Source organism: Hibiscus syriacus, unplaced genomic scaffold (genome assembly GCF_006381635.1).
Source record: "Hibiscus syriacus cultivar Baekdansim isolate YM2019G1 unplaced genomic scaffold, ASM638163v2 tig00112293_pilon, whole genome shotgun sequence".
In the NCBI taxonomy this organism is placed as follows: domain Eukaryota; kingdom Viridiplantae; phylum Streptophyta; class Magnoliopsida; order Malvales; family Malvaceae; genus Hibiscus; species Hibiscus syriacus.
This window is the reverse complement of record NW_024063296.1, coordinates 1,483,402-1,497,524: the sequence shown is the minus strand read 5'-3', so window position 1 is coordinate 1,497,524 and position 14,123 is coordinate 1,483,402. Positions and strand designations below refer to the sequence as shown.

The following is a 14,123-nucleotide window of genomic DNA, read 5'->3' as shown; positions in this document are numbered from 1 at the left end:
ATATATTATATATTAACTATTTTATATTTTCGGTTAACTCAGTTAATAATGAAATTTAAACTCTTCTTTTCGCACCATGTTTATGTTGTTTTGAATGTTTAGATTTATGGATTCATATCTATTCTTCTTTCCGTGGTTACGGTTTTTATGTTATGTTTTGTGGATTCGAGTTTTTTTTTTAAAAGCAAGTGTTGTGTACTGGTGGAGTCAAATTCTTGGATGCAATATCGGCTATTGATGGGGTGATGATGATGTAAATGGAATTTGGAGGCTAAATGGTAATAAGCCTTTCGCTTTTGTTTCTCCAATTGTTCCATTCTTGTTTAGCCGGAGAACAGCTTCAACACTCTCAGCCTCACCCTCCGATCAACCAATGGCTAACCTTATCTTGTCATTTCTCTAGGGTTTTATGGTTTAGTTGATAATTAAATGTATCTATATATAGTTCTCATTTTTATTAGACAAAATAAAAAATATATATAAAGAAATATTATAATAATTCTCTTTGAATATATAAAGATCAATTATATAGTACTATTCTTGGATCAAGTCGAACATTTTTTATTCTAAAATTTAACTTGGAAGGTGATGAAGGATGATTTTTGGTTATTTTCATTTACTTTTTCTTTTTCTGTTTGCTTAGAAGATTGAGAGAAAGAAGAAAAAAAAGGAGAGAAAATGAAACGTAATAAAAGGAAGGAAAATTGAACATTACGTGTCACCTAGAAATAAGAATGAAATAGTAAAACTTTAGATATTTTGATGAAAAAATATAATATAAACATTTACTATTTAAATAAATATTTGTTTATCTGCTTGGCCTCTAGGTGAAGCACCTGTTGTAATAGCTCGAGGTGGATTCTCAGGGCTTTTCCCTGAATCCACCAGATATGCAAACGACGTCGTCAAACAATCAAACTCCAGGGCTGCTTCATCCTGCACTCTTCAGATGACAAAAGACGGCATCGGCATATGCTTGTCTGATATAAGGCTCGACAATTCCACAAACATAAGAACAATTTTCCCAAACCATTCCAACACGTACGTCGTCAATGGAAACCAACTCAATGGTTGGTTTGGTCTGGATTTCACCTCTGATGTCATATTAAAACATGTCTCGTGTTATTTTCCCATTTCCAATCCATGATTTTCGGTTCCAAACACATCGAGCTTCAGCTTTCTCATGCTCTTTTTATTCTTAGTTCTTATTCTCTGCCAGTGGTGCAGAGCGTATCAACTCGGACTAATGTGTTCGACAGTCGACTGCCGGTTTCTACTGTCAAGGATGCTGTCGGAGTTGAACCTTCCGTGTTTTGGTTGAATGTTCAGGTTTCGTATCGGTTTTAATTTATGTAGACATAACATAAGCTCATGAAGACGTGGATTAACATGGTTTCTGTATGCACTATGATGTGTTCTACACAGAACATAATCTCAGTGTATTGATGTATGTCGAAAAGGCTAAAGGACTTATGGACATAGATTTCATTTCGTCTCCCGAGCTCGGTTTCTTGAAGAGAATAAATGGGAAAGTTAACAAAGCCAGGACGAAGCTCGTTTTTGAGTTCCTTGAAGAGAATATGTAAAGTTTACCTGCGATTTTGTGCTTTTACAGGGAAGGCTTTGATAATAACTCACAATGGAGCAAGTGGAATGTATCCCGGTAGCACCGATCTTGCTTACGAGCAAGCGGTGAACGACGGAGCTGACATAATAGACTGCTCCGTACAAATGTCAAAAAACGGAGTAGCTTTCTGTTTAGATTCAGCCGATCTAATGGGGCATACTACTGCGAGTGCGATGCCTACATTCGTGTCTTGGTCTTCCTTGGTTCCTGAAGTTCAAAAGGACATGGGAATTTTTTCATTTGATCTTACATGCAGCGAGATCCGGACCCTGAAGCGTAAACTTCTCAATCTCGAACACATTTGCTGAATACAGTCCTACAAGTTATGTCTGTACAATCTTTCATGATTCTCAATTATCTTTGTTCAGCTCAAATGGAAAGCTCTTTTGAACAAGCATCAGGTTTCCAGAGGAACCCTGAAGCTAAAAACAAGGGTAAATTCATGACACTGGTTGAGTTCTTGGATCTTGCCAAGGCAAATGCAGTTCTGGGATTTTGATCAACATACAAGTAAGACTTCCTGTTTTTTATGTTTCGAACTTGGTATCATTCCGACATAACCGATTATGTCTCTCCAGAATGCTGCATACCTAGCATCGAAAAAGGGTCTCGACTTGGTATGTTCGATTACCAAGGCATTGCGTAATGCGACATTCGACGAACAACGAACGCAGCAAGTCTTGATCCAATTGGACGACAGCTTGGTGCTCTCCATGTTTCGAGGTGTCCCTGCTTACGAGAGATTGTTACATATCACGAAACCGATAGGCGATGTTCCGGAATCCACGATAAACGAAATCAAGAAGTTAGCCGATGGAGTTGTCGTGGTGAGACCTTGTCTGGTTTAGGTCGAAAATGGCTTTACCGAGGATCGAACAAAAGTTATCGATGAAATGCGTACTGCAAAGATCTCGGTTTATGTCTCGATTTTGAGAAACGAATTTGTAGCACTTCCCTATGATTCTTTTGCAGATCCAACGAGGGAGCTTGCTACTTATGTTGCTGCACTTGAAGTTGATGGGGTTATCACTGAGTTCCCTGGAACAGCCAGCAGATACGAGTTAGTGCTTCAACTAGTAAAATTACGGTATAATGATATAAAATACCCCTCACGTTTAATTAAATACTCATTTTCACTCTTATTCTAAAATTTTTAGAGTACTTTGGTCCTTAATATTTTATTTAGGATAAAAATATCACCCAAATAAGGGCTTTTATCATAAAATGAAATGTTAGGGGTTACAATACTCCAAAAAAAAGTAAATGTTAAAGTGACTATTTAATTGAATGTTAGAGATATTTTTACCTAAAATGAAACTTTGAGTGTCAAAAATACTTCAAATAAAAAATATGAGTCAAAATGACTATTTAATTAAATATTAGCCTAATATTTTGACATAATGTCTAAAGTTTCTAATAGAAATATTTAATACATAATGTCAAACAATATGTCTAACATTTGATTGAATAATTATTTTAATTCCTATTATTTTTTAGAACATTTTGAGTTCAACGTTTCATTTTAGAAAAAAATATCTTTGGTTAGATGAAAATCATTAATTGATTAATAGTTAACACTTTTCACTCATATAGAAAAGTATGTGTCCAAAGTGATAATCTGACACATGTCCAAAATGATAACGTGACACATGTCATGTGTCTAAAATAATAACATGGTTTGCCATATTAATACTTTAGATACATGTAATATATCAGTCAGCGATAAATATTGATTATTAGTCAGCTAACAAATAAAGAATATTTTACTTTAAAATGGAATGTTGGAGGTTAAAAATATAAAATATAATTATATTTTGATCAAATGGTACGAGTGAATTTTGATATAATGTCGAGATTTAATTGTGCGCAAGCAGTGTAAAATGTGGTGGAAAACGATGCTATGCAGGAAGCCCATGTGTGGATCGCAAAATAGAAATTGCAGCGGAACCAGGCGCACTGCTAAAGCAAGCTGCTTCCGGGGCCTCGGCACTGTCGCCACCGGCGAATCCTGCAAATGCGCCACTTGAGGTTGCCGATGTTGTCAACCCTCCACTACCGGCAGTCAGCAATGTATCATCATCTACAGCTTCCTCCAGTGTACCTGCAACTTCTTCGAGTGGCATGGCAATTGCCAATTTTGGTCTTTGTCTAGCGGTAACTGATTTCTTGTCCTTTTTTGTTCGTGTCATTACATGATAATTTCTACCATAAAATTCAGTTCCCTTTACCCATTTAGCATCACATTTGACCTTAAATCCAGCTAATGATCATTTCAATTCAACAATTGTAAAGTACACATTTGACTAAAGTTTTTCATATTTATATTTACTTCATGCAACTGTAACTAAATCCAACTACTGATCATTTTAATTAAACCATTTTATCAGTTTAACCTTAAATCTTGTTATATTTGTTTTGACCCTCAACTTTTATTTATTTTTAGTTTAATTGAGTTATCAATTGATAAATTTTTTATAAATATAGTAATATTGTAACGATTAAAAGGACTAAACTGGATTAATACATTTGTAATAAACTTTAACATCTGAAATTCCAATAAATCTTAAAATTAAAATTTGCCATCTACAAATACTTTCTCCATTCACAAATTGAAACTTATCCTCCAAGTATCAATCGTGGGTATACAAAAAACCATAGATGCCACCTTTCTCCAGCACAAGTATCTCATCTACCTTGATCGTTAACATAGAATAAACAAGTTCCTGCTCTGATGCCCTTAACTTGCACACGGTCTCATCACCAAATCTGAGCAATACATCTCAAATTTGAGAGTCAATATGTGCCACTATTTATGACTGGTTCAATGTTAAATTCTCTAGTGTATATACACACAGTATCGAGAGAAGAAAGAAAAGGCACATTGTGGTGGCATTGTTACGATGTCATATGTGATACGAATGTGATAATGTTTTACATGTGCATCCCGGGAGCCCTTATGGCAGGACCTTTGGGGTCTTATAATTTAAGACCTTGTAACGCATAAAAAATGTGGGTTTACTTGCTGATCCACCTTCGTTTTCGGGCTGGTCTCTCCAGTTTCACCTCAGACTCTGCAGGAGTTTCGTTCTTGGCTGAAGGCAGTGGCTCGCTCTCCATCTTTATTGCCACTGCATCTTTTTCCTTGGGCATTGGAAGTTTGAACCTTTCGCTTCGCTTCTTCAGCTTCTCAACAGTGTCAAGATGCCGTTCCTCTGAGGGCCTTGTATCAGCATCCTTGGTCTCTGGCTCGCCAACATTTTTATTGTCAGACGAATGGTTCTCAACAGGCTCATCTGGAGTTGTGTTAGATTCTGACGCTTCTATATTATTGTTCTCCCCGATCTCCTTGATCTTTGAGGAGGTTGATGACTTGCTGTTGATACTGAAATCCCTCTCCTTATGGCTTGTCCAACGTTCCAATTTGGAGCGCCCCCGTTTCAACTCTTTCTGCTGATCATTCAAAGAAGCATCTTCTCTATGTTTTCTAGAAGGGTTATAATGAACTGGATTCTCATTCTTCTCATCACTTTTCAAGCCCTAACCATGTCAAAAAGGTAACAGTAATAATGACAAAAAACAATTATACTGGTCATAATATAACAATGTCAATAGATTAGTCAATGCAGCATGAAAATTCCAACATTTAATTAAAAAGACCAAAGTACTGATCATAGGTGTTAAATTCAAATCCAACTTTGCTTCATGTTCAATCTAGATAATGTTATCTGAAATTAAGCTAACCGTCAATGGTGAATAACCATTTCTTTCAAAAATGAAACCTTTACATGTTAAAATAAGAGTAATTTTTCTTACAAAGTTAAAGAAGATTTACCGAGAGTCCCCCTTCCCTCATTCCAAACCAAGTCTCAATGTAAATAAATACAATATCAAATTCATAGCCAAACAGCAGAACTTCAATTTGCAAGCTTCAACGACAAAGACGATGACAGCAAAATACTATGGTAAAGCAAAGTTGCTTATCAATTAAAAGAAAATTTCTGGTCAAGGTGCCATAAGCTTTGTAAATAGCAGCAAATTATACATATTGCTTGCTGAAACTGCTACTCAAAGATTGCATGATTAGAGAAATTCAGACAGAATGGTGTGTTCTTGTTGGGGCAATATAGAAAGGGTAAAAGTTCACAGTTCGAAAAGTGGGGAGGGAGACACTGCTTCATAAATGGAACCTACCTTAACGACAAATCATAGTCCTGGAAAAAAGAATCATGAGTTGAGTGGTTTAAAATTACTCTCGATCTAAAGGTAAAATGTCAGGGACACGAGACTTCTGCAGGTAACAAACACAGTTCTCCAAACTGTAAACAGTAAAACAGATATATGTGTGCATGTATTTATTTATTTAAGGATTTTTAAAGACATTGCGATCAAGTGATTAAAACCAGAATCTCTAATTTTGAAGAAACTGCGTCAACTTCAATAGAAGATAAGTAAAGCACATGTATGGCTCATTTCAAGAAAATTGCTGTGTTATTTTTCTCCTTATTACTAAAGAAACATTATGTCCTAGAGTCGACGAAACATACCGTTTCAGCATAGTGACCACTTAAACCTTCTTGATTTCTCTTGGCAGAACCCAAACTGATCTGATCTCCACCTTCAGATTCTCTACCCTTCCTAGTATTTTCTTTATGTCTCTTCTCATGCCCCCTTTGGCTATCCGAAGCGTTGACAGGATGCTCACTACGGGTGCTTTTCCTTTCCTGCCTGGATTTTCTCTCATCATTGGTAAATTGGTGTCCCCGTGCATAGGAATCTTCACGCCCTCTATGGCGTGAGAAACTTTCATCACCATTCCGATCCCTTCTTTTCATATGTTCATTCTGGCGTACTGTCTCTTTGAGTTGGTATTCCTTTTCAGAAACTTTATGTTCATCCTTTGTCCTAGAGCGTCCAACCCATGCTTTGTCTTCTGAACTATGTCCACTCCTTGCAGTGCCTCGTCCTTCTTCTCTCTCCCGTTTTGATAAACATTCATCATGGGATTGCTTTGGTCTAAGCCATTCATCTCTCTCCCGCTGCTTCTCAACCCTCTCTCTGTGCACCTCATCTTTGTCCCGAGAGGACTGATGATCAAAATTGTCTCTAATTCTTTGTTGCTCAGCTCTCTTACACGGTTCTAAAATTTCATCCCTTTCTCGCTTTCTGCGACTGCTGCTGGATTCTCTGTTGCCATGCAAGATCGCCTCTTTGTCTGCATTACCCCTCCTCAGATACTCCTCATCTTTCCTTCTTTTGCTGTCATAATCATCTGCTGTTTCATATCTACTCTTCCCATTATCACTTCTTTCCCTATGTCTAGGGCTTGCATCCTTATCATGATGAGCATCATAAATGCCATTATCCAACTGTTTTCTAGAAGGTGGATAATCTTCTTTGTCACTCCTCTCACTTTCACGAACCTTAGCCCTGTTCCTATAACTCATTTCATTGTCACGCTCTCTCTTCCTTAAGTCCTCAGTTCTACTTTTTCTTCCATGAAAATCATCTTCTCTCTGTTGCCGAGCAACATTAGGAATACCACTCTCCCTTCGCCTATCAAAACCCTCCATTTTGATGTGCAAATTATGTGATGAGCCAGCATCGAAGTCTCTAGGAGGATAAGAGCCTTCTCTTGGTTTGCCTACAATTTGGCTTCTTTCAATCTCACGTCTTGCATCAGAATCTTTACGCAGGAAATTCTGATCATGTTCATCAAGATTCTTTTTGGCAATTGCAATTTGAGAAGAACGTCCACCCTGAACAACTTCATCATCGGCACCGTCTCGCCACTTCTGATAATCTCTGCTGCTGCCAGATCTTGCTTCACTGTTTTCATTAATTCTTGCAGCCATAGAATCCTCGCCATCTTCATATTCTTGAAGCTTCCGTCGGTGTACTAGAGAACTTAATTTTTCATCTAGTGGATTCTCATCATTATGGGTGTCATTCATGAGCACATCTTTTTCTCTATCAGGGCTTCTACCAGCCAACTCAAGCTCATCATCAACATCACCCTTGCGCTCCACACTTATCTCCCTGGCATCTCTAACCAGGTGAGGACATTTGCGATCCATGCTGTCAACAGATTCTTCCTCATCAGAATGGGTATCACTGAACTTATCCTGTTTACCTCGAATAGGTGTCGTGTGAGGGGATCTCTTACGTGCTCTTCCCTGTCTATGCCTGCTTGAAGAAGAGGGTCAGTGGCAGTTATTCATGCATTTGTAGTATTACCACCTAAATAACAAACTAAGACTTCAAGCTAATGAAAACCATAGAAGTAATCAAATACAATGAAGAAATCGTAGCTCAAAGTTACAAGCAGCCTTTTATACCAGCTTCTCCCTCTCACTTCCAGAGAATGAAATGGATTATGAAAGCATGGAATTCATCTATGTAATCAACTCATCAACAAACAAAAAAGTGCTAAAAATAACAGCAACTTGAATTTATTTCTCATGACAGCACGACATTCTAGAAAGTTACACATCTGCTTAAAAAAAACAAACTGCCACAGCTAAAAATAAGTCAAAGGCGTAAGTATCTCTATTAATTACTTGAACATACAAGTCACATAGGACAATTTTTATCGCTTAATGATAATAAGGAACTACTACCAACTCCATTAGTTTTCACTATGGCCATCTTGATTCATATTTTTTTTCACTTCAGATAAATAAATAACTACCACACCATCATTTTTTTACGACTCTCAACATCCATCAAGTTCATCCATAGTTTCTCAGGGCACATAAAAGCAGGTTTAGTCGTATTTAACAATTAACATAGCATTTATGCATCCATTTCACTATAAAGAATAACCTGTTTATCCCAATGGAAAAGTAGACAAATTAGACATCTTGCATGAAAGATGTCAATGGAAAAGTAAACAAATTAGAAGTTAGAAAAAGAACAGAAGTAATCAAATGTAGGGCTGCCAAATGCTTCACCATGCTACACATAGCATCATAGAATCACAGAACATAGATGATATTAAATGATACTATTAAGCAAAAAGAAATGACAATAGATTAATTGAAGATTAATACCTCTCATCATTAGGGCTGCCAAAGTTCACATTATGATACGTAGGACTCTGACTCCTAGATCCAGGACCATAAGGACGCGATGCTTCTGCAGAGATGGGCAAAATCCCATCATCTTCAGGCACACTACTCCGAACAGGCTCCCTCTTCCGACTACTATAAGCATTTGGAAAACCATTAACATATTCAGTTTCTTCATGCACGATATTGGTTTCAGATGCAAGATCTCCCCTAATATCCTCCCTTTGCAGATCATTTTCTATTTGGTCTTCAACAGTATTGCCTGTGTAGGAATCATCATCTAGAGTATCCTGACAAACAATCTGTTTACACAAATAAGAGTTAAAACAAGTTTGCATAGGCAGCAGATAGATACTTAATAAGACTTGTGCTAAGTGCAATTGAAACAACATTTCACTGCTAACCTCAATAATTGCATCTGAATCACGCATACGAGGTGGTCGAGTATCAATGGAGGGGAGACGTTCCCCAGAACCTCCCTCAACCTGTATCGCTCTCCCAGTTGGCTGGTACAATAAGTAAAAAAAAAAGTATGTTATCGAACAGATAATACATGGAATAGTTCATCGAACTCATAGTAAGATGGTTAATATTGGACAACAATGGAATAGAAGTTACAGGGACAGATATCATAAGAGCCAAGAGTACAAGCACTGGCAGATCTACATGTTAATTAGGGTGGGTACCCTGGAATTTGAATTTCCTTTGGTTAGTTATTCATTTTACTGATTGTGTCCACCCTGTGATTTTACAAAAATTTTGTGTTATTAAGATATCTTTGCCCACCCTAAAAAATATTTTTGGATCCGCCACTGAGTACATCAAGTATTTATAGAGAAAATAGAATTATGGTTGAAGAATCTAAATCTAAAAGATGATATATAATTATAATGCATGTACAGTAAAGCCAGTAACTGAAGCATACTATAGGAGGTCGAATGCGAACAGTTCCTTTGGTAAAATCATTTTGTACACCATTTGGCTTTGCAAAATTAGCGGCATCAGCGGGAATCTCTTGCCCAGTTGCTGCTGCCAATTCCGGAGGCAAATCTGGATCATAGTCCTAAAAGAGAAACCATGACAATATTTTAGATCCTTAATAGCAACTGCAGAACAGCAGAAAACATGGCATCAATACAAGCACTTAACCCTTCAAGGCTCATTTGAAGGAAAACATTTTTTCAGACATGCATAAGAAAGCACCTAATTACCTGCTCTGTTCGCCCACTTTCATAAACGCGAATTTTGCTTTGCATTGTTGTCTCCAAGCGACGTTGTTCCTACAAGATTTTCACATTCAACCTTCCAAGATCTTATGTCACACAAGAATGAAATAAGGAATCGATTAAATTAATAATTACCAGTTGTTTGCAATAATCTTTCCAGGTCTCCTCATTCAGACCAAAGTTGAAGAAATCCGAAAGATCAACACCGGGATATTTCCATGGCTTTTCCTCAAAACTATCAATGTCCACTTCAAATATAGTCCTGAATTCGCATAGGGATAAATTAAAATTAGTCAGGCAAAACCCAAAGAAAGAAATTAAGAGTATGCACACGATATTTGAAAAATGAAACACAAAAAATTTTGGCATAAGCCAAAAGTCATCTTGCAATAAGCAATTTGTCTCCATTACTCCAGATTCAGCTTCTATGAGCAAAAATTAAATGAATTTAGTATACCATGCACAAAAGTCACACTATCAACTAATGACAAACAATTACATAATTATAGAAAAACGAGCAATTACTTGTGTGAAGGAAGCGTGAAATCTAATCCACCCCCAAAACCTCGCCCCGTATTGTTACCCCAGCCAGGCATTCCAAAACTAGGATGGAAACCTTTTTGCATGGGAAGACCAGCTTTCAGTCCAGGTGGCCTCCAATCACCTCTACCACGACCAACCATAGCACCCATGACTGGACGAACCTGTGCTGGAGCACCTCCAGGACCACCTGCAGTGGCTCCAGGCATTGGTGCTGCACCAGGTCTTACATACTGCATGAAGCAGAAAATAGATCATGTCATTTATCAGAAACCAAAGTGAAAAACAGCATAACCTCATATAAAGGAATGGGATGTTTGTCAAACAATGCAGTTTTTTTTCGGTTCAGCTATCAAAATTACAATATACAACGAATGATCAGAACCTTGACACAGATACAATAAGCTTTCCATATGACAACATAATCAAGACTAAGGCCAACAATAGCATCATATAACCAAATACCATTTTTAATAAAAGAGTGCTATATCAAAATCGCTTTATAGCAGGCACAGAGACCTATATACAAATCAGAAAACAAGAACACATACAAGTGCAACCAAAATGTCCATTATACAATATGAATATCAAGCTGAAAATAACTTAACCTCTATGACCAATGACAGGTTAAGTAAACCAATTAACTGATATTTGAAAAAATGGTTCGGGAAAAGCATAAAGAGAAGAGCTTTCATCAAAGGTTCACACTTGATCTTTTTTATATTTCAAGAAATAGAAACATCACACCTTTAACTATAATGTTTCTGTAGTTACATCTCTTTTAACAATAGGTTATTTACCCTTTTTCTTTGCAGAAAAGTCTAGATTTTCTTTTGATAAAAAATTACTTGACAAAAAATAACTAGTTCTGAACATATTTGTTTGTTTTCAACAGATATTACCGAGAATTATTGGTGTAGGACACACGAAATATGAACAGATATGTCCACATATTATGCCAACAAATGCTTTAAGTAGCTGTAGTTTTGTACCACATCATCAAAGGTTTTACTATTGAAAGTTGAAACCATTACTAATATGCCCCGGAACATCCAAAAAACAAAACTTATGATGAAACCATTTTCTTTTAAGTTGTCGATTCAAGTTTAGGATCAGGGATTGCTGAATCAAATCACCCTTTCTTACAATTACTGTTGCATTATTCAACAATTGGAGGAAAGTTTGATTCTTGAAATAAGTGAGATTTGGAGCGATGCAATATTCAAGTTAATATTGATAGATGTTACTTCGAGATTACCCCAAGGCGTCGTCATAGGCTTACAAAAAGTCTGAGGGTTTAGTTCAAGGATAAACATAATGATTTCTGACTGCAACTTATGATCCTCAATATTTAAACATAAAATCAAAGCAGAAAATCAAAGTATAATTTCCACTTGCCCACAATTTTTCTTTAAAAAGTACTTCTATTTATCATTCCGTTCATTACAGTGTTTACAAACCAGTAACTAAAGTAAATTCCTAAACATTCACCAAAAAATCGGGGCATAAAACAAACAAAAAACCCCAACTTTCGTCTAAAGATTTCCATACTGCTTAATTCAACAACAACAGCATCAACATGATAACACACTAACCTTAAACTGAGAATGAAATGGATGGAACCCATGGCTGCTGTACCCAATTTTTGGCACAACCACGCTCCCTCCGCTGATGCCAGCAGTGCCAACCTTCCCTTCTCCGTCTGCCCCTTCTTTCCCTTCTCCGTCTGCCCCCTGCCCTCCTCCTTCACCCCAATCATGTTCCTCTATCCCTTGGTTTGCATCTCCATCGGCAACTATCACAAGCGGATCCCCATCCTCATCATCGTCGTCATCTTCCCCCATCATTCCTCCTCTCTCCATAGCCATATGCCCGTGGTTGTTGTCGTTCAACACTATCTGTAGATCATCTTCACTGTCACTATCCCAATCATCCCCTTCCCCTTCGGGTTCCACTTGACCTCCGCCTTCAATTCCATTATCGTTACCATCATTATCTCTCCCCGAATCTCCCTGACGAACCGATTCGGTTAAACACGGAATAATCGGGTCATCCAAGCCGGAACCCTCGATTGCGTTACTACCCCCCTCTTCAATATCAAACACAACATCGTTCCCATCAGCGGGTTCTTGTTTAGAATCCAAAACCATCGGCTCGGGAGCTGAATCGTCGCGGTTAGGGATCGAACCCAGAGATGCGGCTGGCGCAGCGGGAGGATGAAACTTAAAGGATGCTAGGGTTTGAGCATCGGGGATTGAAACTGGTGCTCCGAGGAGGGTATTGTCGCCATCTCGGGATTGATGATTGGAATCAATCGGAAGGTGGAGATGGGGGATCGGAGGAGGGTGAGACGGCGGGGGAGCAGTGGAAGAAGAGAAAGGCATGAGAACGTCGGTGTAAAGATCTCCGAACTCATCGTCATCTTCCATTGGAATTCCTTGAAAGAAGAAAGAAGAAGAGAAGGGCGAAACGCAAAGAGAATCGAAAGGGAGATGGAGTTGAGGGAAAGGGTTTTGATTTTCTATGATCTGTTTACACACTCTTATTAGTTTAATAGCAGGGTGAAAGAAACAAATAATAATCAGTTTTGTTGTGAGCGTTTTTATTTGAGAAAATAATTTCATAAATTGAAAATGATTTATAATATATAATTTTAATTAATTTTTTTTTTTGGATTTACGAAACTAACCAATAAATTCGCAACGCGAACTCTAATTTCGTAACTCAGTTTTCAAATTCGCAACGCGAATATGTAAATCGCATTACAATTTTCCAAATTCGCAACACAGAAGTCAAATTCGCAAAGCGCGTTTATTTTCGCAACGCGAATTTTATTTTCGAATTCGAAACACAATATTTATTTCGCAACACAAATGTAAACAGTATAATCACAAATCATAACCTAAAACCCTAAATCACAACTCAGTCTTATCTCCATTTATCACTCTTTACGGCAACATCCGTCCTCATCTCCAACGAAATCCGTCCCCATCTCTGGCGAATTCCGTCTATCTCCATCTCTCAGAGCCACCCTCACAACCATTCACGGTCAGAAATGAAAAATCAACCACCGATGGTTAGTTTTTAAATTATTTTTATTTTGAAAATTTTGTATTATTATTAGATTTTTCATATTTAAATTGATGATAAATTTACTGGTAATTTCAGTAATAGATTAACCATTTTACTTAGATTGCTTAGTAAATTCATTCGGTTGCTGCCAATACTGCTAAATTGTTTAGTCTTTAACCCTGTGAAGTTATTAATTGTCTTTGTTTTGTCTTTTGGTTGAAGTAATGCAATTCATTCAAGTTTCAACTTGCAGAAGACTATTTGAAACTTAAATTAGCAACACTTCGCGTTGCGATTTTAAGTTTCAGAAACTATTCTTCTTCTGCAAATTGAAACTTGAATGAATTGCATTACTTCAACCAAAAAACAAAGACAAATACTAACTTCACAATGTTATATGATGCATTTTGTGAACTATAATAGAATAATGACTTGTGTGAATACCGTGCAAGTTTGAAACATATTTGGCTTTGTTTTCACTATTTAATATCATGTCTGTTTATAGTGTATAATTTGTAGTTTTTTTGTATATCTAACTTTGTATGTTTATTGTTTTTGTAGAAATTTTTTTCGGCTTCATTGACCTTAAGG

General features: G+C 37.1%; 1 protein-coding gene and 1 pseudogene across 2 annotated transcripts; one reads left to right on the top strand and one right to left on the bottom strand.

The window, feature by feature from the left end:
- The first annotated feature begins 1,524 nt into the window (after positions 1–1,524).
- On the top strand, positions 1,525–3,823 carry LOC120177560 (annotated as a pseudogene).
- Positions 3,824–4,384: 561 nt separating this feature from the next.
- Positions 4,385–13,023, bottom strand: LOC120177651 (FIP1[V]-like protein). Of its 2 annotated transcripts, XM_039183724.1 has the most exons (9): positions 12,056–13,023; positions 10,446–10,693; positions 10,056–10,182; positions 9,906–9,974; positions 9,620–9,757; positions 9,099–9,200; positions 8,677–8,996; positions 6,172–7,810; positions 4,385–5,164 (listed from the first exon to the last, which is right to left on the bottom strand). In XM_039183724.1, the coding sequence occupies exons 1-9, from the start codon at positions 12,887–12,889 to the stop codon at positions 4,643–4,645; spliced, it is 3,999 nt and encodes a 1,332-aa protein (XP_039039655.1). In that variant the 5' UTR covers positions 12,890–13,023; the 3' UTR covers positions 4,385–4,642. The 2 variants fall into 2 exon arrangements, with proteins under 2 accessions (XP_039039655.1, XP_039039656.1); XM_039183725.1 differs by lacking the exon at positions 9,620–9,757.
- Between the last annotated feature and the right edge of the window lie 1,100 nt (positions 13,024–14,123).